General features: G+C 32.3%; 2 protein-coding genes across 6 annotated transcripts in view; one reads left to right on the forward strand and one right to left on the reverse strand.

Moving 5' to 3' along the window:
• LOC117177464 (cyclin-dependent kinase 9-like) overlaps positions 1-24,729 on the reverse strand; it is an 86,282-nt gene that overhangs the window by 6,588 nt on the left and 54,965 nt on the right. Inside the window, exons 1-3 of one of the 3 annotated variants that reach the window (XM_033368180.1) lie at positions 4,161-4,176; positions 2,345-2,654; positions 1,464-1,548 (exon numbers count right to left, since the gene is read on the reverse strand). In XM_033368180.1, coding sequence (XP_033224071.1) covers positions 1,464-1,548; positions 2,345-2,478 — 219 coding nt within the window. In that variant the 5' untranslated portion in view covers positions 2,479-2,654; positions 4,161-4,176. Of the gene's footprint in view, positions 1-1,463; positions 1,549-2,344; positions 2,655-3,478; positions 3,589-4,160; positions 4,177-24,729 lie in introns of those variants that run through there. The other 2 variants (XM_033368178.1, XM_033368179.1) reach the window with 2 other exon arrangements.
• LOC117177463 lies at positions 3,692-24,729 on the forward strand. Of its 3 annotated transcripts, XM_033368175.1 has the most exons (11): positions 3,692-4,118; positions 7,406-7,633; positions 7,910-8,107; positions 9,945-10,073; positions 11,527-15,263; positions 15,490-15,727; positions 17,162-17,339; positions 17,406-17,597; positions 18,814-19,350; positions 19,422-19,661; positions 21,196-24,729. In XM_033368175.1, the coding sequence occupies exons 2-11, from the start codon at positions 7,437-7,439 to the stop codon at positions 22,240-22,242; spliced, it is 6,693 nt and encodes a 2,230-aa protein (XP_033224066.1). In that variant the 5' UTR covers positions 3,692-4,118; positions 7,406-7,436; the 3' UTR covers positions 22,243-24,729. The 3 variants fall into 3 exon arrangements, with proteins under 3 accessions (XP_033224066.1, XP_033224067.1, XP_033224068.1); XM_033368176.1 differs by lacking the exon at positions 9,945-10,073; XM_033368177.1 differs by lacking the exons at positions 7,910-8,107; positions 9,945-10,073.

Here is a 24,729-nt window from a genome sequence, read left to right on the forward strand (position 1 = left end):
GTGGTATCTAATTCTCCTTTGCGCAGGAATTTAGTGCTAATTAAGTTCTCTGGATTTATGCCTTGCAAAAAATCCGGGCATTTTTTTTTACCAAAAACGTGTAGTAATCCTGGCTTCAGGTGACTCTGGTATGCGAAATTCGGAAACTATTAGTGGTATCAAGATCTGCTTTGCGCAGGAGTTTAGTGCTAATTAAGTGCTAATGTATTCTGCAAAAACTAAATTTTGTGCCCGATAATGTTGATCAAAAACATGTAGGAATGCTAGCTTCAGGTGACTCTGGTATGCGAAACTCGGAAACTATTAGTGGTATCAAGATCAGCTTTGCGCAGGAATTTAGTGTTAATTAAGTGATCTGGATTTATGCCTTACAAAAAATCCAGGCACTTTTTTTTCACCAAAAACGTGTAGTAGTGTAGAATTACTACACGTTTTTGGTAAAAAAAAAGTGCCCGAATTTTTTGCAAGGCATGAATCCAGAGCACATAATTAGCACTAAATTCCTGCGTAAAGGAGAATTTGATACCACTAATAATTTCCGAGTTTCGCATACAGGATTTGTGGCTTCAGCTGAAGGTAGCATTACTACATGTTTTTGGCCAAAATTACCGGGCACAACATTTTTTTCTGCAGCATAAATTAGCCCTAAATAAGCACTAAATTATGGCATAGTGCCCACATCAATATGACAATGTTGTAATTCCAGCTTCCGGGACCTTGAATTTTTAACTAAAATTATAAAATATTTAACTGGAATAGTTATACTTTTAGATGAAAAAAATTTTGAAGCAAAAAAACTAATTTTCATCTAAAGAGGTGAATTTTCCATTAAAATTTTGATTCTTCGAACAAAAAAATGTATTTTTAACAGAAGAGTTTAAATTTTAACCAAGTGAATAAATTTTCATTTTAAAAATATGAATTGTTGACAAGCATATAGTAGTTGATGTTTCAACCAAAAAGACAATTTTTCAACAATAGTTAATTTTTCTACTAAGAAAGAGTTTTCACTCGAGAGTAAAAATTGCTCACAAACTATTAAATTGTCAAGAAAGAAAGAAAGATGAATTTTCAACCAAGAAGATTAATTTTCTACAAAAAGGAACGAATTTTCAACAAAATTCATGATTTTTTAACGAGACACTTAATTTTTCATTTAAAAGCGACAAACTTGCAACAAAAAATATGATAATTTAATTTTTAGTTACGAAAATTAATTTCAAATCATAAGAAACTAATTTTCAACAAATTAGTTAAATAAAGTTATAGAAAGATAGTTTTACAAATTAAGAATTATCGATGTTTAATTTTACATTTCATTAAAAAAAATTGATCACGCTTTCGAAAAATAGCCCTGACATTTCTAGGGTTTTCCAGGTATGTAAAAATTTCCTGACACTTTCAGGTTTTTCAGGTAGGGTAGCACTTGTAAGACGATAATTTACAAAATTATGATTACTTACACCTTCCTTTTCGTTGTTCAATAATACTTTCTTCATAGCTACGACCTTCTTAATGTTCTTCTTATCCCTCGCTTTGAATACTTCCCTGAAAATTAAATTACTAAAATATTGTTTCAATTATACTACAGCCTGAAATTATCTAAAAGCCTGTTTTGTGAGCTGTTGCTAAAGTACCTTAATTTTGATAATATTAACATGTAATTTTTTCCACGTAATACCGTGAAAATGAATAAAATTCTGCGTCTAATAAGCTCAAGTTGAAGACAAAATGTGATTTTTATATAAACATATTGCAAAAAAACCATCAAAGTTAGATGTTTTCGAAAAATTGGGTTAACTCTGAAAATATTGAATTTTTTTAAAGTCCTGGTGCTTATTTTGATATAAAGTATAAAAAATATTTCATTCGAATAAAACATCGAAATTTGATACTTTTTTTGCAATTTTTTTCTATCAAATGTGCATTTTGCCTTCTATTTGGGGCTATGAGACGCCGAATTTTATCACCCTTCACGGTATTAAAACGAAAGAATGTTCACGTAAATATTATAAAAAGTAAAGCACTTTATCAACAGTTAAAAAAATAGGCGTGTAGATAATTTCTGCCGGTACTGCATATAGATTATATTAAAATCTCTTTTCCTAGAAGAATTAAATATCTGCTACAAAAAATATTAGATGCAGATTTTTATTGGAATAATAACAGATACTTCTTCAAGTATCAAAATGGTTTTATAATATTTAACTACATGTAACTCTAATCTAAAACAAAGATAACATATGTAGTTTAAAAATTAAAATAATATAATGATTATTTTTCTTTTATATGCAATCGGCATATACTGAAAATTCTAATTCACCAGCTTAAGTATTTAACTCACCCAAAAGTGCCTTGGCCGATTTTAACCAGTAAATCATACTTGTTTATTTCTTCACAAAAGGGAAAATTAAATTGCTCGACGTATATTTGTCTCTCCAAAGTGTTCATTGTCGTTTGGCCTAAGTGATATTCCATACAGGAAAGAATCCCTTACGTTGGATGAAAATAATCCAATTAGGGAAAAGCCGTTCAATGTGAACAACGATTCAATATATCAAACATATCAAATCCAACAATTCACAAAAGCTTTTTTAAGTTTCCTTCTAATACTTCACTTTGGCTTTCATGTCAGGCTGGCAGGAACAAATTGCCTGTAATAACCAAACATAACCTCAAAGGAGCCAATGTATAAATTAATTCTATTAGAACATAAATGGCAGTTTCTTCTAAAAATAAATTGGTCTAGCAAATGAGTTTCTAATTGGAAACTGTTCTAGTTCAACTAAATGCAATGATAAATTTCAAAACAAATCACTCAATTATATCTAACTCGCGATGACCCGCAAGAGGGGCAACGGGCAGAATAACGCAATCCCAAAAGATAGATTCACAACATGAATTGTTTCGGACTAATATAATTTCTAGAGATAACGAATTTTTATAAAAAATGTGATTATATTATCAAAAAACGTTTTAACGTGAATCAAAACCATATCAGAGCTTCAAAAGACTCTTGTGTATTTGTTATTTGTAAATTCTAAAATCTAAAACAAAAATCACTGCGCGCTCTTTTTTTAACTAAATTAAAAGCCGTTTTCTTTGCATATTTTTACTCTAAAAATCTTAAAAAATGGAAAAACAAATATATTTTGATAATAACAGAAAAAATTCTAACATGCCCCAGACGTTCAAAACTGACAGAAGAAGAAATTTGAAGCATTAAATATCAGCGCGTAAATGAATGCGCATGCGTCCTAATTTGACAGCTCTGTATTACTAACCTCAAACGTCTAGATCACATAATTGTCTTATCATTAATATTCTCTCTCTACATTTCGTGCATCATAGTTGAATCCATATCTGGATTTATGAATCCGAAATCTTTATGCAATAATGATTATAGCTTCAAGAAATATAAAGATACAAATTGACTAATCTTAAAAAAAAAACAAAAGTTTAAATGCCCATTTTTTACCCTTTTTCTGACAGCAGCGCACTCTCCGCAAACATGTCTGGACAGTAGTAGTAAAAGTGGCACCTGCTGCGGATCGCAAGTTACAAAGAATACACCATTTTATTCGACATATACATGCACGGGAGTCCTGCTCAGTGAAAAGCGGTGAAAACGCGAAAAGCTGCAGTAGAGAAAGAGAATTGTCTGAAAAATTATTCCCAGACCAAGAGTAATTAGTGATGCGCGCGGGTGAGGTCGATCTTGGGAAAACACCATGGGATTCTATCAGGGTCTTTTGGTAAAATACCGCTCTCTACTGCGTCTGTAGGATCAATAAATCATCGAAAAAAGTCGCATCGGATGAAACGTTCGTGTCCGTGAAAGAGTTTTGTGAGAAATGCTCTTCGCGTCCTAGTGTAAAATAGAGGATGTCGTCCGTGTAAAAATAGTGATTGAGGGACGCTGTTCCGAAAGTTGGAAAGGCGGCTGGTAATCTTGCTACTGTCTCTAGAAGTAGATGACACATCTGCACAGAAGGCGTGTTCTTGCGGTCATCAGACGCACGCTGCGAGTACGACAAGTGTCAGTGGAAATAGTGCACGTGTAGCTGAATTTTCCAGAGATCACAATAATGCGTTCCAAATCTGGAGAGCCGATTTGCGTAAGTACGAATATGTCGTGTATACGTTTGTACGATTCTCACAATTAGTATTTAGGAGTCCAGTCACGTCCGCATGCCGACACAGAGCTTTGCTTTTTTCGGTCGTCTAATCTAAGCTATTTTGTAAAAACTGTCCTGTCAGCCATTCTTTTGATTGAGCTGACAAATACTCTGCTGATGCACTTTTGAAATTTCGCAGGCTTGAACATCGTTTTTGTAATTTGTGATTTGTTATTGTTAGAGCTATTTTATACTGTCAATAAGTAAGGAAGATTTCATAAAGGATGTCATAGTTTTTTTGGCGAATTTTCGAGCCTCTCCCCCTATTGTCACATTTTGACAATTGCAGTCTATGAAATTGTCACAGACTGTCACAATTCGGCTCCCCCCCCCCCACCATAAAACTATGGCATCCTTTATGGAAGCTCCATAAGAGTTTATTTTATTACTTTGGTTTTGACAGATTCGTTTATTACTATATTTTTTTGAACAATGAACAATATTTAAGGGTATAGCTTAGCCGGGATGTAAGATTCTTTTAATTTTTGTGGATTTTGAAATTTGAATATCAGGTCAGGAAATGTCACTTGTTAAAAGTTTGTCAGTATGATGGATGACAACAGGAAAAATAGGTAAATTTTGAAGCAAGTGCTTTTCTTTGATCTAAAATTGTTTATACCCTTCATAATTCAGTTCGGTTCTTTTGTTAGAATTCTAGAAAATAATGATTAAAAATATTAAATTTGTCAGTTTTATTTTATGACTACCTAATTTTTAAGATTTCAAATTCAATTTTTCTGTGTTCCATTTGAACTTGAAAGCTTACAACCTTGTAAAATCTATCATTTACAGTTATTTACATTTAACAATAAAATTAAAATCTGATCTTAATATCTATTTTTGAAATCTTCTTTCAAAAGCACTCATGGTTATAATACCCATTACTGACTCGAGAGGCCAAAAAGTTATCCTACAATAAATAATTTGCTTCATGTTTTGTTTGAAAATCATGATTTCTCATAGGGCAAAATTAGGGACTCATTTACGAATAATTTAATGCCATAACGTCAAATTTAGGGCCCTAATTTTTTTAAACTGCTGAGGCTGTCAGATTCATGTAAATGTAGAAGAATCACTAGAGAACCGTTTAAGATGCTGAGTTGTCTCTGTTACCCATGACTTCACGCATTTTTTTAAAATTTCATCTCTTAAAAAAAGGACAAAAAACGTTCTCAGAATTCAAATTTACTTGAAAAATAAAAAAGTCGTTTCAAGAGTCAATGGAGCTCTGTATAGATCTATAGAAAACGAAGTTTGAAAATGTAGGTTGTCGATATAGTGACGGTGTTCGATCTACAAGTTTGGTAGTTTTTTAAACCTTTATTTAATATCAAGCTTTTGCCCGTCGGCGCCACTAGGTCTCATCAGGGATACAATTTGCTGATTGGAAGGAACGTCTAACTCTAAAAATAGAATATGATTTGTTACAAAGAAGTTGGAAAACGTTAATACTTTCTGGGAAAATGTTTAGTAATATTTACCTGCGCTCATATAAAATAAAATGGAATTTTTCATTACAATTTTTTCAGTTTTTTAAAATAATAATTTTATTATAAAATCATTAAAAAACTAATAGAAAAGAAACTTATGGAATATTTTTCAAGGAAATTTATTTTTAAATTCTTTCGACAATTTATTTAAAAATGCGAGATACAGGAAAACTATGGCACTATTCGATTCTGCAGAAAAAATTATATAAAATCCATGTCTTCGACAACTTTTTGCTGTACCCAATTTGTTATATAGTTTGAATATATATTCTATATTACCATGTAAGAGTTTACTTACACTACATCACCAATTTGGTCCACACAAAAAGGTGAAATACATAGACTTTATGTATATATTTTTAGCAAAATCGAATGGCGCTGTTAGTTTTACGTATCTTGCATTGTTGAAATTAATCGTTTCAACAATTTAAAAATATTTATTTCCTTAACAAATATTCTGTTAGTTTTTGCGCTATTAATTTGCCAACCATTTTGTGAGAAAATCATTTTTTTGAGAGTATTGAAAAATTGAAACAATTTTAATGAAAAATCCCAGTTTGTTAAATTATTTCATATGACCGCAGATAAATTTTGATGAACATTTTCTCGGAAAGTATTAAGATTTTAAAAATTCTTTTTTTATAAATCTATATAGCTCCACAAATTATCAGTTAGGAGCTGTTAAAAAAATAGGTAACGCCAATAGGGGGGGGGGGGGGGGGGGGGGGGGGGGTCACCTCGAACGTTACGCAAATCTTAAAGTTACATACGCATACTATAGAAAAATGTTAAGGGGTGCTTACATTTTTTTATATAACCTTCTAATGTAAGTTGTATCAAAAAAGTTTTAGAAACTGTATAATTTTTTTCAAGTTTCAAAAGAGTTCATTAAAAGGTCTGGAAGTAAATGTTCAAATTTAAAGCATCATTAAACAGTTTCACAATATTGTATTCAAATTTGATTCCAACAAAGATGTTAAATAAAATCTATGAGCATTGGAAATTCCGATCTTTTCTTCTGTTGAACTCTCATCATTTCAAATTCATAGAGAAAACATAAATCAAGATTATCAAGAATTCAGAAAATGTCTCATGAAATTCATGACTTCAGAGAAGGAATAAATATCCGGTTTTCTAAAAATTAAAATCTAAATTAATGTAATGTGCTTCAGAATATAAAATTCAGTATTAAATTAAATCTACTGGAAATTAAATAAAATTCCTTTATTTCCAACTACTAAATGAAAAAATTCATTTAAATGTTTTTCTCTTTGAAGTAAATGATACAAATTAAGAATATCTTACATTTTATAACTTTCCTTTCAATTTAGATGTTTGGAATTTTTCATCTTCAAACTGCGAATTGTTTAAAATTTTTGACGGAGGATCGTACGATGAGTAAATAATGATTGATGAGTAAATGATGATTTCATGATGCCCTTGAAATATGTTATACTTGTATAATTCCAGCTTACTTTGCAAAATATAAGAATTTTGCACCAAGTTTCGTAGAAAATTTAATCTTAAAAAAAAATATTTCGACGTTTTCTTTTTCGAGGAAAAGATGCTGAACTTGCTGAAATTAGATCACATCTTTGATGGCCTAATAGTTTGAAAAATATATTTTTATTTTGCTTGAATGCATGAGTAACTTTCCTCTTAAAGATAAAGATTTGCAGAAAAAAATAAAGCTTATCTCGACCACTCATTATAAAAGTAATTCAATCTGTTTTAAAGGTGGACTAGATTAGATTAGTAGACATGCCTCATGGCTGGAGGCAACGACCACATCAAACAAGGTGGAAGTTTCGACAAAACGAATGTATGGCAGCAATATCATCGTTATCGCGATCCTTGTTTCATATTTGAACCCCCAACGAGCGAAGGTTTTCGACGACGTCAGCGAAAGGAGTGTAACAGTCTCGTTTTGAGAAGTATCGATACATTGCAAGAAGATATTTTTAGGTAAGTTCCTCCTGAACATAAAACAGAATCGAAAGTTAAACAGAAACGCAAATTAAAAATATCACTAAAGTAGAGCAAACAAACTTTAATCAGTTGTAGCTTCTGCTTAGCATTTTCATTCATAAAATTTAATCTGAAAGGATATTTCATAAGGAGCTCAAAACAATCAGCAATATTTTTAACAATTTAACAAATTAATCAATCAACACACTTAACACTTTGATTTCCTGAAATTTTCAAACTCAGCTTCCCTCAAGGTATATTTTTGTATTATAGAATATTTTCGGAGTCTATCTATTGCGATCTAAATATACTGATCGGATACAAAGTTATTCGCACGAATCAATGCATACTTAGGACGAGATCACCGTTCTTTCTTAAAATCATTGAACCGTACTTTGACTACAGTGACGAAAGGACCAGTTGCTACCTTAATACGCCTGGAATTTTTCACCAGATCGAACGTTTCGTGAGGTACATGAAATTTTATTCAGAAAAGAACAGAAGAATTAGATTTTTTTGTAAGAAAAAATATGAGCAAGCTAATTAAAGGGAGGGACACATAATCATAAAAACAGAAGAATTTGAAACTTTCTGTTTTTATACAATAAAAACATGTTAATTTAAAGGCTTGAAACGTGATAAATTCAATTTTAAGTTGCACTGGAAGAGAAATAACGAATAACTTGTAACTGAAAGCATTTAAAAAGATTTAAAATTTCACTTCTTTTTGAAAAATTGTCATTTTTCTCGCCTTTTTTTTAATTGAGAAAGTAAAGTTTTGTTTACAATTTTAATTTCCGCCGCTTTGTGAGACCGGATTCATTTTAAATGAGACCGTGGTTCGTGCTAATGTCTTTTATCCATCTGATAAAAGATTTGTTTTGACCAAAGTTATGAATATTTAAACTTTATAAAGCTGGTGACGCAAACTATCAAAAAGAGTTATCGACCTTTAAAGTGTGGTATTATTTAAACTAGTATGTTTTGTCTTGAATCTGATATAACTTTTAGTTTTCCTTTGAACCTTCTTTCACAAAAATATCTTATCAACCATAGATAATCATCTTATAATCGTATTAGTTTGAACGAAAAAAAACAAGCAATTTTAGCCTCTATTATTCATATTTGAATACAAAATGGGGTAAATATACCTGATAGAGCAAAGCCTCAACAAATTTCTTTTGAGGAATTTTTTAAGGAATTAATGTTGTCCTTTTGATTTGTGTCTTATCGAGCGTTGATTTTGCAAAAAAACGTGCACTTCAGTTTTTCAGGGAAGAAAATCCTCCCTTAAATACAGAAGAAGAAAAATTACAACGTAAATCCGATTTTCTTCAAATATTTCTTTAAATAATTTTTGAAATTAAAAATGAAGTCAGAATATCTCATGACATGTATCTTGAGATTTTTTTGAAAATCATATTAAAACAAAAGCTTAGATTTTGTAGCTTTTCCTTTGAAAAGAGACATACTATTTCGTAGGCCACCCTACTGTAGTAAGAAATGATTCAGTGCAGGATTATTTCATATTTGTTAATATTAACTATAGTCTGGCGTGATTGAATATCGTGCGCGTAAAAATTGTATCAAAAACAAAGTTTTATTATTCGTTCAACTAATACAATGTTAATAAGCATTGATTTATATGTTTATTTGACCTTGAAACTTTTTTCTTTCACCTATTTGAAACCGATTTTTAACCAATTTCATCCTTTTTAGATTTTTTTAAGTACAATAACTTCTATGGCGACTGATGTTCAAAATGTTAAGATTTAAAAACAAAACTATTTCTAATTAAATGCAGTGAAAATGTTAAAATTGGCTAAAAGTCAAGCTTTAAAAATAAAGTAATTTCATATTTGAAGGATTCAAAACACTTAGCAAATTTGCAAATACCTACTATTGTTACAAAAATTATGTATCCCTCTATTTAAAGCAGGTAATTGAAAAGAAAGCAATTTTTTCAACATTGCAAAATTTGTATCCAATTTTTATCGACAGTTTTCTATAAGCGAATCTAGTTGTTAAAAACTTCGGTAGACAACACTTAATATTATATTGCTTCGTTTTACTCTATTTTTAAAGTTCAGCGTACCTTCAAAAACTAATTTGTAAATATTTTAACAATTTTCTCAAAGTACTAAACTACTAAAAATATTGCATGTTTTTATTTCTAACAATTTAACAACAAAAATTGACCAAAATTTGCAAATATTATCTGATACTGTAGAATTTACGTTTTTCCATTATTTTCAATGAGAATATTTCCTTGCATGCATGTTGTTTGATTGTAAGTTTTTTATTACAGGCTTCTATACAGTAACTTGGAAGTTTCGCGGGAAGAGAAATTACTGGTACAGCTCATTTTGAGTCTAACTTGTGAATTCGATTCTACAAAAATATCTTACACAGATGCAATTTTCAACGAAAAAGACAGGTCTCTTGTTTTGAATAATTGATTTTTTCAAAAACAATTGGCCACTCATTTTAGATTTGCTTTTCAAATCACGTTGACCCCAAATCTGAAAATCTTCAATTGACTTTTCGTTTAAAACATTGTACAGCATTGATAAGTTTTATTTTTAAGTTTATTATTAAGTTTTGCTCTATAATTATTTTCAGCAGTTTTTTTTCTTCATTTTTGTTAGTCTTTTGTATTTTTGTAATTGAGACTGTGAGACCTGCAGAGATTTTACGACCACCATGTTTTCTATTTATAGGGTGTCTAGCGACCTTGAAAACATTAAAAACCTTAAAATCTTCTCGATTTTTTTATGAGAACTTTATTGTTTAATTATTTTTATATTTTTGCTTATGAGGCATTTGTTTTATTAACTAACGAAGAGTAATTTAAGTCTTTTAGTCTGTTATAAAAGAAACTTCTCGTTTAAAAGAAGAAATATTGTGGTTGAAACGTTTTCTAAAAATTAATATATATATTTGATCTTTTTCAAATTTTAGTTATAAGATAACTAACTTATTTTTTGAGTTTCGAAAAATATGTAACAAAAAATATTGTAAATCTGCTGTGTAAATGATTATAGAATATATAAAACCATCTAAAGTAATTTTTTGTACAACTGATGTTATTATTTTATGAACTGCAATAAACAAAATTTAATATTGTGTATAATTTTATAAGTTTTTAATATCTTCTCCGCTTAACATAGAAATACACATTTTAAATAACACTATGTCACATAAGATTTAAGAAATCACTCAGTGGGCAAGGTGCATTCCAGCTCTCATGCTGTGACCTTATAAATGTAAGCAACAAATTAATAATTTTCAGAGTTGCTACAGGTCAGGCAATTCTGAAAAGTCTGAGAAAGGCAGGAAACTTAAAAATGTTCGGGGGGTCAGGAAATTTCAGGGAAAACCTGAAAGATTCAATGAATTTTCTCTAAACTAAAGTTGAAGTTAATAAAATTCTTCAACTAAAAGTGTTTAAAATAATTATAGAATTATAGATTTTTTTGCAATAACATTCTTGCTCTCCTAGGTATAGAATTGTTTTTATACCTGAAATAAAACTTTATAACGGTCAGGGAAAATAAAAATAAGTCGAGGAAAAGTCAGGAAATTTCAACATGTAGATTTTGAAGCAAACCTAAATTTTTTATTTATGGCTCATTTTTGTACATGTATGAAACAATCATTTCATTATTTGATGTAAACAAAAATGGAACAGAAAAAATTTATTTCTTGAACTGGAACGCATGTGAAAGACCTTGAATTTTGATCCTAAGAATCGCTAGACACCCTGAATTAAAAAAAGTAACACCTGAAGCAAACATCGCACTTGATTTTCCATTATGATCTCCTTATCATGAAACAAACATCACTTCATCCAAACCAATTTTATAAAGCCTCTAAACTATGTTTTTCAGGGACTACGATACATACCAAGAATGTAACCTACTTTTGCGAAAAAATGAAAGAGACGACTCGATAGATGTGATATCAACACCATCCGACATGGCAGACTCGGGATTAGAAACAGGATCGATGAGTCCTCACGAAACAACAGCTTCCGATAATTCCGTTACGGAATTCGAGGAATCTCAAGGAGCTGAATACACGTCCATGGATGAGGATTTCAGCAAGCTAACTTCAGACGAAGGAAACGAGCGAAGTCCTGGTGTAGTCCACTTCGAAAGGTGTCGCTACAAATCAAAAACCAAAAATAATGAAGCTGACACTGTAAAGCCAGAATATTTAAACCTAGATGCGACATGCTCTTCTTCAGAGCCGGAACATCATCAATGCGAATTCTCGGCCTTTTCAGAAGAAAATGTACAAAAACTAGTAGAGTGCACAGAAGAAATTTTCCAGTACGAAAATCAAGTACTGAATGACCCCTTCTACGAATCTGACGACGATGACAACAACCAAGACAATTCTCCGATGCCTTCTGACTCCTTCGAATTCGTCGATCCCGAAAATCTATCTTGTGTGAATTACAACAGCGAGGAAAAACCCGAGAACTACAAAGAGTTCGAATCCGAGGAAAGTGAACGTTTGAGAAGTGGCGAAAAGGAGAAAAAGTCACCTCTAGAAAATTTCCATAGCGAACTCTCAGGAGCTAATGAATCCATTAAGAGTAGTACTACCTCAGTGAACAGTTACTTCTTTATAGACGCTTCTAGTCTGAATGATGATGTCGTTCCTCTGGTTGGTTGTTCTCAGGAAAGAGGAGAAAGCCTTCCACCGTATTTTTGCCCTTCAGACAACTACGTTCCTTCTAGAACTGCGGATTCAAAAGAAGAAGAGAAATTTATGAATGTGAAAGCAACTAATTCGCAGAGTAGACAAGAATATTTAATGGAATTCCGGCAAGAATTAAAACTTAATGAGTTGTTGAAACCTCGGAGCGTAGAGAGGAAAATAAAGAGGGGAGATTTAGCCTTGGAGGATAAATTCGATGGAGGAACTGTTAAAGAAGCTCTGGTTGTTGAAATTAAAGAGGCGGATAGTGGAGAAAGTACACAACCTTCTCCTTGTCCGGATAATACGAAAATAGTCGTCGATGGTGCTCCTATCAGCAATGAAGAAGTAGTTCCAAAGTCCGAGGGAGGAAATGAAACAACTGGAGAAAGTCAGAATACTGAAGACAATCCTTGTGATGATAGAAGACCTTCTCTTATTAGGAGAAACACGTTTGAACTTGATTCCAATGATGAGAAACTATCCGCCTTAAGACAAGAGTACGAACGTCGCCAAGGAAGTCTCGTGTTCCAGAATTCGATTCCCCAATATTCCGGACACAGAGTTGACGATGATTCTTGTTACGGTCCTCCTCTACAACCGAGTTTGGTAATCGGAAATCCGATTCCCGATCCTCTGAGTAAAATTATTCCCCAAACCTCTTGCGAAGTTTTCCAAAAGCCGTGCGTGTCTCTGAATAAATTGGAACACGATAGCATCCAAAGGGAAACAAAGTGTAATTACTTTTTTAGTCGTGGATACGAAGAGTCAGAAATAGCTTCCCCTATGCAAAGGAGTGTGAGTGATAAAAATGTAGCGGATTCTCAAGAAGATATTTCAGAAAATTGCAATAGTTTGCCTGTTACTTTAAACAGCATTTTGGCGAATAATAGGGAGAGTTTAGTTAGGAGACAGGCAAGAGATGAAGCAATTCCGATAGTTTCTGGAGGTGCAAGTTCCTCCGACTTTACAAAACCGACTGACAGTCCAATAGTCCGTCGAAAAACAGAATCGACTCCTATAGTTTCTGGAGGTTCAGTTTTGATTCCAGAACCGGAACCAGAAAGAGCTAAACCTAAAATGTCTTCCTCTATGACTGCTTGGATCGTAGATATGAGCACGAGTTACAAAACGACGAAGAGTAATTCTCAAATCATGTCCCAGAGTTTTTCGAGCAATTCCCACGGGATGTCTCATAGCTATTCAACTTCTGATTGTTTGAAGAAACCGACGAAGAAAACGAAACATGAGAAACAAGGGAGTTTTGGGTTCTTTGTTGACTTAAGTGATGTGAAAACTGCAAAGGAAAAAGAAGTGCAGGAGAGTCAGAAGAAACAGAACGGGGCTGAGAAGTATTGCGAATTTTTTATTGATATGTCTGATAATGATGCTTCCTTGAAGGCGAAGAAGGAAGTGAAGGTACCTTGTGTCAAGACGAACTCGATTGATTCGAACGACAAGAAGAACATCTTTTCGATGTTTATTGATTTTAAGGAGCCAAGGAAGTCTAGGGATAGTTTGCCCGGGTTGAGCTTGACTAAGAGAAAATCGACTGAAAGAGAAGCTGAAAAAAGTAGCACTGATGAAACTTCTATAACCACTGAAGAAGATGAAAGACAAGAAGGAACAAGTGCTTGCGAAAGTACTGTAGAAAGTATAGAAAGTACGATAGAAAGTAATCAGGAAACACCAGTGAAGGAGAAGAACAAGGGTGTATTTATGTTTATCCAGTCGGATTCTCCGGTTGTGAAGAGAAGGACACTTTCGAGTTCCCGGGTTCCATTTAAGCGTTATTCCTGGAATACTGATAAAACCAATCAAGATGGAAGTGAAAATGGAACTGGGACTGGGACTGGAAACGGGACAGGGAATTCTGGAAATAGTTCTGTCACTAGCAACGGAACAGGATCTAGAAATGGAACATTGAAACATCCGTTTTTTCGTAAAGAACACAAAAGGGCCCAAAGTCTTTCGATAGACCGGGGAGATTTGCGAAAATTCCAGGGAAGATCGAGCAATTCGAGTCACTCGCTGAGTGAAGCTGCTCGGGCAGATCCGATAAATGGAAGATCTTCGATGGTAGAAGAAGAAAATGGCAAGAATATGGACACTTCAACGGAAGAGGTTTTTGAATACGATATTCGAGATACGCCTCCTAATTCCCATATTGAAATCATTAATGAGGAGGTCCGAATGAGCGTGAAGCATAACGAATTCCAGGAAACTAAATCGACTGAAGTTGCGACTGTTAGTGTTCAGGAGAAGAATCTCGAGGATGAGGGTTCGGAAGCTTGGGATAAAACGGGAACGGAGAGTACTGAAGGTCAGACGAGAAAAAGTGAGACTTTTGATATTAGCAGTGGAAGTGGACCATCTCCGGGAAGTGAGAACCGAGATTTTGAATTGGCTGAGTTGTTGAGTGGACAAGTTTCGACTTTCGTTGACAGAGCAGCACCGATAATTGCACCGACCGGTGCAAAGATTTTTGAAACGCACAAATCGTTGAATGAGAAGATTAAGAGGATTGAGTGTGAGCTGAAGAGTCCGGAATTTGACTTGAAGCAGAAGGAAGATTCGAAGGGATTGGGTGGCGATTTTGTTAGGCTTTCTGATTTGGATAGCACGAGCAATTGTCCAACTTCTAATGTCACTGTTATTAAAGAGACTGAAGCTTTTACACACCACCGCATGTGTAATAGTATTCCAGAAACTTCATGGATCGAAAGCAAATTAGTGATAACTAGGACCAATGGACCGATGAGGACAAGACCGAGACAGTTTTCTTCTCATATGAGTACCTCTCTTCCACCTAAACAGAAGTCTCCTATGGAAGATTTGACTGGAGAGAGGGATGTTGAAGGGATTATTTCGGAATCGGATCTTAGCAGTATGCAGAGTAGCATGGGACGATCTGGAGCTGGTAATTTTTTTATTCGTCCATTGATTTAGATTTAATATTAGCAGATCTTGAAGTTATTAGTTTCTATGGAAATATTTTAAGCGTGTATTCAGTAGCATTTATTCGAAAAAATAGCCAGGTTTGAAGTCTGGTACTAAGAAAATAAAATAATTTCTGGAATCCCGGACATTTTTTATTGAAGATATATGTGTAATTTGTATTGAATTCAGGTTTTTCTAATTTTTAGAAGGGAGTACTGAAGAGACGGAAACATCAAGCTTTGCTGGAACAAAACCGTATAACAGGCTCGGTGAAGATCTCTTGCGAATGTTTTTAGAAGAAATTAATCCAGACGTTACGATAGATGTTGCTGGTCGTAAAATCAGAGCTCATAAGTGTATTCTGAGTTCTAGATGTCAGTACTTTGCAGCTATTCTCAGCGGAGGCTGGGTTGAAAGTACTGGAAATATAATTTCCTTGCAAGGGTAAGTTACACCCTAACCTTTCAAAATTTATATTGAAATCAGTATCATAAAATGAATTTAAATTCCACTTGAAACTTAATTTCTAATTCAGTTTAAAAGATTCAAAGACATGGAATTTTCTAAAAGACCCTGGAAAACCTGAACTTTGCGTCAATTTCAAATACCCTTTTCTAAACGCGTTGTTTTTTGTTTGAAAAATTTATGAATATTAGGCTTTATATATTGGCCATTACGTTGTATGTGAACTTAAATTTCTTCAAATTCGAAAAAAGAATCATAGCCACATAGGTAATTTAGATCGCGTTCATTTTCTACTTATTCCACATTTATTGCAAGTGCACATAATTTTACAAGATTAAATATGAAATTTGATTCACAGAATAAATATTTTTGGAATACATTGTTAAAAATTATACATTTTAATTTAAAAGCCTTAAATTTGAAGAAAGAAAATTCAAGAAATATACCACGCTGTAACGTTCTAGGCAAATTCAACAATTTCAAATGGAAACTGATTATGGAAAGATGAATTAAAATTTTTAGTTATTGAAAATTTTTGTTAAGTAACTAAAGATTAAACGATACAAAATTGTTCAGGTTTTAATTGATAATATTAGCGATTAAACATTTTAATTATGAAGGGTTGAAAATTATATTAATTTGAAGTTGAACACGCCTATAATTGCACAATTTTAATTTAAAATTGCACAATTTTTCATTGAAAGCTGAAAAGCATTTAAACTTGAATAATTTCGTATGTATGTATTTTCTTTTAAATTTAGATGACTCAAATTTGTACAATTTCTAATAAGTCTTAATTATCGGTTGGTTTAAAATTTTTAATGTACAGAATTTAATAATCAAAAATGAAAAGTGTTGAAGAATAAGAAATATCAATTAAATACATTGAAAACTGAAAAATATACAATTGAAAACTTTAATCTTTGCTTGAAGATTTTTTAAATTAAACCATTTAAAACTAAAAAAGATCTAAATTTGAAATTGAATCATAATGCTGGAATTTTAGAAGTTTTCGAAAGCAATTTAGAGTTTTAAATCTTGTAATTAGCCTTGCAACGAAATCAAATATTAAGTATTGAGGACTTGAAATTAGAAATCGATTGAAACTTAAATTGGATTTTAATAATTTGAACTAATTTCTTACTTGGATCAATGGACTTCTCACATTTTTAATTATTTATTTAAAGATAATTCGAATTAGGAGTGTTATTTTATGTGATTATTTGTTGTTTAATTATATTTTTTTCTTATCAGCGCCCCTAGTTTTTCTAGAATAATACTGGGTTTTGAGTGAAAGATGTAGATATTTAAAAAAATTACCTAGAGTTTTGAAACTAAATTTTTGTAGTAACCCTCTAAATATTTTTATTTGATCTCCATTATATGTGAATAATAATTAACTAATAATTTCAGCTACTCGTATAACGCTGTACATTTTGCATTATGTCACATATACAGTGGCGAAAGCAACATTCCTGATACAATTAGTATTATGGAATTAGCAACATTAGCAGATATGCTTTGTTTGGAAGGACTCAAGGAAGTGATAGGCTACACTCTAAAAGTCAAATACTGTCATTTGTTTCATAAAGTAAGCATTCTTCATAAAAGATAAAAATTCATTGAAATAAATGTTTTAATCACACATTTTTTATAGCCGTGCCAAGTATGTGCTGTTGGAGTTTTAGAGTGCATGCCTCTCGCTGCAGCTTATGGTCTGGACGAATTGTACCGAAAATCTCTCAAGTGGGTGACACGACATTTTGTGAGAATTTGGCCTTGCAAAGCATTCGCTACTTTGCCCAGAGAACTTATGGATAAGTGTTACCATCAGCATATCGTTCATATGGTATGTAAATTATTTAATTCATAATATTTTATGCTACTTGGTTTATTTAATATTTTAAGAGCAATTATCTAATCTTAATATAATATAATAATATATCCTAATATCTTTATTAAATTTCTTAACGGTTTTGTAGCGACAATTCATTATTTTTCCATGCTAGAAAGCAAATGTTAATTAATATTTGGGAAGTATTAAAGATTTGATTAACGTTACTAGACTTGGGTGGCCGGCTGGACCGGGAATTTTATGAGACCGGAAAATGACAGTAAATTTATTTATTAATCGGGAATTTTACAAATTTTTAGAAAAAATATCTGTCAAGTGTGATTTCAAATTTTTTTTGAATAATCAGTTCAATTTTTATCTTTTTAAATTATGATATTATTCAGTTTACAATGCGTAACGTGAAAATCTTTCACTTACTAATTTTCAATTTTGGATTTTCATTTTTAAGCGTACATTTCTCATTTGAACAATTTAAAAATGCAATATAAAAAACTTTTTTCGTTGATCAAATATGTGAATTTAAGTTATAATAATTTTAAAAATTGAACTATGCTTTAAGGAAAGCAAATAATAATTGGTTTAACAAGACGATTCGTAATCAGTTCAAATAATTTAAGCGGCGCGTTTACGTATTTTGTCAAAATCCGTCTATTCGTACCGAAATTTTGATGCAAATAGCCCACGGCCTAATTTAAAAAAAAATATAGATTTTTTAAAATATCGAACAACAAATTTAGAAGCTTTTTAAGATGTTTAGAAATTCTGAAAAGATTTTAAAAATAATTAAAATTTGAATGAATGTAAAGCAAAATGCAGATGTTTTAAGATTATAAAATAAAATTTGAAGCTTTTTAAGGATTTTAAAACTTAAAAAAAATATCATTTAACTTTTAATTTAAGAATGATTAAGTTTGTAATAAAAATGTAATCGTTCAATTTCTAAAATGTCTAGCTTAAAATTGCTTAAAAGGCATTTCAATTTCATTGATTGTGAAAAATATTTTAGAACCGAGAAATGACCAGCAATTTTTTTATGTGATAAAAACGGCCACCCTATAGACCCGAACTAAAACCTCGCTTACAATGATAATTATTATAATTTTACAATTTGCATATTTTATTGTCAAATACTGAATTACAAATATACGTGCATCATGGCGTTAGTCGTTAATAAACTAAATTCAAATTCGTTATTAAAATCTGTTTACAGTCTACAGAAAACGTGCTGCAAACCATAATGGACTGCGATAAATTACTAGCCACTCTGCCAAACGTCCGTTGGGCCGAGCCAGTTTTCAGATTAGTTTCCGATCTTCTCGACACCTCGGTTAAATTCCTATCTGATAGTTTTGCAGGGGTTTTGGGTAGCGAAAGTTTCCAAGGCCTTGGTCGAGACTTAACCTGGAATATAAGTCGATTAGAAGATAATTTTCTACTTGCCGCGGAACGATTACCACCGGAACAAGCTTGCAAAAGCTACGCGAAACTGCACAAAATGCTGGCAGCTACGCAACTTGCTGACTCGCCATTAAAAGCCAAATGGGGACCTCTCTTCATCGATTTTATACAACGAATTCAAAATCGCGTGGAGAAATGTCTGATTCGAGAAGCTGCAAGGGCTTCAAGAACTACAACCTGGTTAAAAATGGACCTGGAATTGCGAAGGAGGATACAAGAATTAGCTTGTCTTGTTATTTTACCGATTGATACCTCGAAAAGGCAATCAAGGCATTCCAATTTCCTTAAGGTAACTTTTATTTTAAAGGAGAAAAATGTATTCACGATTATATTTGATAAAACTTCTGCTCTTTTTTTTAGGATCCTAAAATGCCTTCAGGTCGTCTTTCGACGAATCGAAGTTTGGATATAAAAAGAGTGAAGACTGCAATTACCGAGTACAATGGAAAATCTGTGAAGTCTACGACGACGACGACGACGCAACAAACGAAACGAGTTGTTAGTAAACCAAAAACCGATCCTCTCGAACGAAAAATGCAAGAAGAAAAACCGACTACGGATAGTGCACTGAGACCGAAATCCTGGCCAAATAAAGCAGAGGTAGGAAAATAAGTTACAATCATTTGAAAATAAGTAATTGTAGAATTCTGTCGATACCTCCATGTTAAAAGCGCTTTTAAAACAGCTTTAGTAATTAATACTCTCTGGCTTAATAAATAATTGAGCATTATTTAAAATATGGAAATTGCAAAAAAAAAAGGCTTTAAAGTATAACTTATAATATATTAAAAAAATTATTAAATAACCATTTTCATTGTAAAGAAACGAATTTCTGTGAAGAAAGTCTCTATTTTTTATTTCATTCCAAAATCTGTAGATTTTTAAATATGCGACTGTTTATTGAAAAATTCAGTTGTTACATACATCATGTGCCCCCCTTATTCATTCGATTTTTTATTTGAGTTTTTGAATTATTCCAATTGTTGTGAATTAATTCAATTCTAAATTCATTAAATTCTATTAAATTGATTGAATTCTTCTAAATTGTCTGGATACAAAAAATTTTCGGAACCGCTTGAAATTTTTCGTATTCCTGAATTCCCTAAATTCGCTGAGTTTTTTGCATTTTTTGAAGTCCTTGAAATTCCAATAATTTAAATAAGGAATTACACAAATTTAAGGAATTCCAAGAACTTCAAAATATTGAAAGAAATTCAAGGAGCTTAGAAGGATTCAAGGAATTCAGAGAAATTCAACGAATTAAAACAAATCCACGAGTCCAAAGAATTGTAGGAGTTTAGCAAAATTCAAGGAATTCAGGATATTTCACTAATTCAAGAGAATCTACGAATTTGAGGAAACTCCACAAATTCTAGGACTTGAAAATAATGCAAGGAATTCAGAGAAATTTAGGGTACTTACAAGAATTCAAGAATTTCCATGAATTCTAGGACTTTCAGGAACTCATGAAATCTTATGAATTCAAAGAAATCCACGAATTCCAAGGACTTCAAAATAGTACAATAAATTGAGGATAATTCAGGTAGCTTAGAAATTGCCAATTTGAAAAAGATAAAAATTTTCCTAAAAAAGAAAACAATTTCTTTTCTGACAAAAATAAAAAAGAGGAAAGAAAAATAAGACAACCAACCAAATCCCTTTCCTGCTCTTATATATATATATTTATTATCAAATTACAATAAAAAAAACATTTGTAAACAATAATCACCAACGTTTCGGTGCTCATGCAGCACCCTTATCAAGGCAAGACAATTTTTAGATTTAGTTGGTTGGTTGGTTTCCTTCTCATTTTTCTTTCCTTTTTTTTTTATTTTTGTTCTAAAAAAGAATTTTTTTTAGGAAAACTTTTATCTTTTTTAAAATTGCAATATGAACATTTTATGGTGGCTGGCCAAACGTGGTCGCTGGATTCCTAGTTTTATTGCCAGGAATTCTGCATATTAACTTGATTATTGGACGTTAAATAGGATTTTAAATTTGATTTTAATCTCATTTCAATTTCTTACATTTTAAAAAATGTTTTCGATTTAGACGTACACTCCGAATAAGTTTCCTTTAACATGGAGTTATAAAATATTTTAGGATAACATTTTTAAATAATCTCCAATTTCAGGTAAAGTCCCGGTACTTGGAACCGAGAAATAAGTCCGTAACGAAGGGACCCGCAGTTTTAGGGAGTCAAGAAAAAGTAACAACTCAGAGGCGAAAAATAATGATTTCCTCATCAGACTCTTCCCGAACCTCAAGTCCCGCGATGAAACGCACAGTAGAAAAGAAGCCCGTAGCTAAACTGAAGTTACAGGTAAAGAAAGACTCAAAAGCGCTCTCTTCCGACAGTCTCACAGATTCCAACGCGACTCGCATCAGCAACAAAAAGGACATAATCAGCAAGAGTTGCGGAATCACGAGGCCAGAGTCCCCTTCCTACAAGCAAAAGGACGTCGAAGTAGGATTATCAGTGGACTCTCTAGCCGATCCAAAAAAGAAGCCTCCAGTCAAAAAAGTCAACAAAATGGACACCTCAATGTCTACCGACAGTTTGATGACCGAAGTAATGGGAACTCCAAAATCCACCATTTCCAACAAATTCTCGCCGAATCTAGCCCGGGGCCTCACAAAATCTCAGGTTTATGATCGCACCAAAAAATGCTCGCCGCAAACGCAGCCCAAAAATGCAGCATTACCTCGAAGGCCCAGAGGCTCGCTCGAAAGTTCGACAGCTGCGAGTCGAAATAGAGCAGCAGCTGCGAATCCTTATCACGGGTCGCCGAATCTTCGAAGGAATCTTCTGGAAGCGGCAAAAACTCCTGATATTTCGGCGAAACCTTTTAGTAATGTTGCTCCACGCACAATTACGAGACACACGGCTCAGTCAGCAACCGCAGCTTTTAATGCCAAACGAGATAAAAAGGAAACGCTCTCTAGCAGTATCGACAGCCCCGGAAAAAGAACTTCTCCAAAATTGAGCGCTTCTCAAAAGTTAAGCAAGTCCGCGATCGCTATAAAGACAAAAGCGGGGAAAGGGATTGAAGATAAAAGCAAACCGAAAACCGAAGCTCCCAAACTGCTTACAGTTGGTTCCAGGTCGGGAACGTTCCTGAAAGACGAACCAACAATTTTGAAAAAGGCAGATATTAAATCCTCAGAGATAGATACTTAATTTCTATAACGAGCTGAGTATTAGGTTTAATTAAAAAGAAAAAGAAATTAAAAATAGCCTTGCACTGAAAAGTTTAATTTTGGGTCTCTTATGACCTATGTATGATTTGAAATAGAGCGATCAATATCTTGAGGTTCGTGGGGCAAAAATATGTAAACAAAATTCGTAATTCTGAAAGCTTTGCACAGATCGCTAATATTATTTCTTTTTGTAATCTACATAATATACCAAAAATTTTGCTCTATGTACATTTTGAGAGAGAGAAAGTTTCGACAGGCTCAGAAACATTTAGAGTAGTTTGCAAAGTTTAAATAATCAGATTTTTCTCTAGAAAGACTAAAAACATTTAAATCTTACCAGATTTTTGAAAATTATGCGTATTATGTAGGTTTAGAAAAAAAAGAATATTAGCGATTTGTAAAAAATTCTGGAAATTACGATTTTTTTAAACTTATTTTTGCCCTGCGGAATCTCAGGATGTTGATCCGTCTATTTCAAATGTTACACAGATTATAAGGAACCTACAATGAAATTGTAAGTGCTGGGCTGTATTTGATTTCCAATTTTTTTTCGACCCGCCCAACTAAGTACGCATTTCTACCTTGCATTAGTGATCAGCGTATGCAGATATTATAAGCGTGGTTATTGAAAAACGGAATTTAAAAAGCTTTAAATGTTGAGAGTAAAATATTGATGGGCGCGAAATGTTTCAAGGACGTGATAGTTCCAGCAACTGAACCAGTATAGTTTAAAGAAAGAAGTTTATTAGAGGCTCTTCCTCACTCGGCCGCGGCGAGTTGATTCTTCTCGCCTCGTAATTTACACGAATCACTAATGCTATGAATGTTCCGTGTTATTTGTAAGCTTTAATCAATATTGAGTCGAAATCGTAGTTTTCTTTGCATTTTTCTAGAGGAGAATGCGCTCCACGTAATAAATAATATAAATTATAAGAATACTATACAAGTTTTGCACTGTAAAATTTATTTACTATTCTGCTTTTCGCTGTGCGTAAATGACAAAAGAGAGGAAACTACGATTTTGGTTTTGAAAATGCGTACTGAAGAATATTTCCTAAGTTGGGAAGAGCCTGCAAAAAAGAAGTGCATTTATTAAAGGTGCGTAAGTATAGAATGCAGGGGTCTAAATCTTTAGCTGTACATTTTTTTAGATCATTGTGTCTCAGAAAATTAGAGTTAATGCAAAAAACAAATGATGTCTTGAAAATTTTAGCTTACACAATTGATAATTGAGAGGTGTCACTTAATTCAAATGGAGAAAACAATATTTTGAAAATGCTATGATAGTTTTCAACGAAATATGTCAAAAAAATATAAATGATATAAATTATGAACATTTCACCAATCACGGGGAATCTTTTAGTTTGTCATTTTTATTATAATAGAATACGTTTTTCCTCAGAGAGAAATATATTTTTCTAAAGTTTGCAGATTCAAAGATAATTTAAAAAACAGCTATTTTTTCAGAGTGGACTAAGTTCACATTGATTACACTCAAATTTATTTAAATTATGTTTTAGTCCAGTTTCAATTGATTTCACCTTTTGTTTGGGGATTGTCCATATATTACGTAAGACGTTTTTCTGTTGTTTGAATAAAGACGAAAATAATATTTTTATCAAGTTGAAAAGGACACAGCGATATAAACAAAAGAAAAATGTCTTACGTAATATATGGACGATCCCTTGTTACATTTACATTCAGCTTAAATTTACTTACATTAGTATGTGTTTAATTTGTTTAAATTCACATTAAATTCATTTATTTTCTTTGGTTAAATTTTAATATAATTTAATCTAGATGAATTTACATTTGAGAATTCAGTTAAAATTGATTTTCATTCATTTAAATTCAGTTTCAGTTCACCTTTGTTTATTTATTTGAGTTTCGTCGAAATCCGTTAAATTAACTGTGAATTCACAGATCTGCATAATTGCCGTTTTGATGTGGTTCAAAAGTTGACTAAACTTCAAGTAATGATTTAGGCCTATCCTACTAAAGTTTTCAAGCCATCATGTATTTTCGCAAAGAAAAAATCGAAAATGGCTTTTTTTACCATCCCCGGTGTAGAGTCTCCTCTTTTGGAAGAATTGAAGTAAAAGAAGCGAGTCTAGTAAATGAAAATTGTTTTTGCACTATTGTACATTTCCTCGATTTTATAATGATCGAAACCGATTCCGCAGAAATAATTTATTTTTTACACTATTATTTTTGATAAGTTGGTTAAAAGTTACGATTAATGATATTAATTGTAAAACGGATTAATTTATGTTTGTGAAGCGAGTGATTTCAGTTTAGTTTGTAACTCGAGTGCGACGACAAAGTCTGGGTGATACTTTTCTCAATTAAGGCGTGAAGCGCAATATTAATTTCGGTCACTAATGCAATTAGTGTAACCATGTATACTCAGCTAGGAAACATTTGCATAGTTATGTAAGTTAGTATCGCATAGAATAATGTGCACTGT

Source organism: Belonocnema kinseyi, chromosome 7 (assembly GCF_010883055.1).
Source record: "Belonocnema kinseyi isolate 2016_QV_RU_SX_M_011 chromosome 7, B_treatae_v1, whole genome shotgun sequence".
In the NCBI taxonomy this organism is placed as follows: Eukaryota; Metazoa; Arthropoda; class Insecta; order Hymenoptera; family Cynipidae; genus Belonocnema; species Belonocnema kinseyi.

Bases quoted from the DNA above. Each gene is read 5' to 3' on its own strand.
- LOC117177463 (XM_033368175.1), top strand. From the start codon at position 7,437: ATGGCTGGAGGCAACGACCACATCAAACAAGGTGGAAGTTTCGACAAA. The intron at 7,634-7,909 runs GTAAGTTCCTCC...TTTGTATTATAG, and splicing joins TTGCAAGAAGATATTTTTAG to AATATTTTCGGAGTCTATCT. The intron at 8,108-9,944 runs GTACATGAAATT...TTTTTATTACAG, and splicing joins CAGATCGAACGTTTCGTGAG to GCTTCTATACAGTAACTTGG.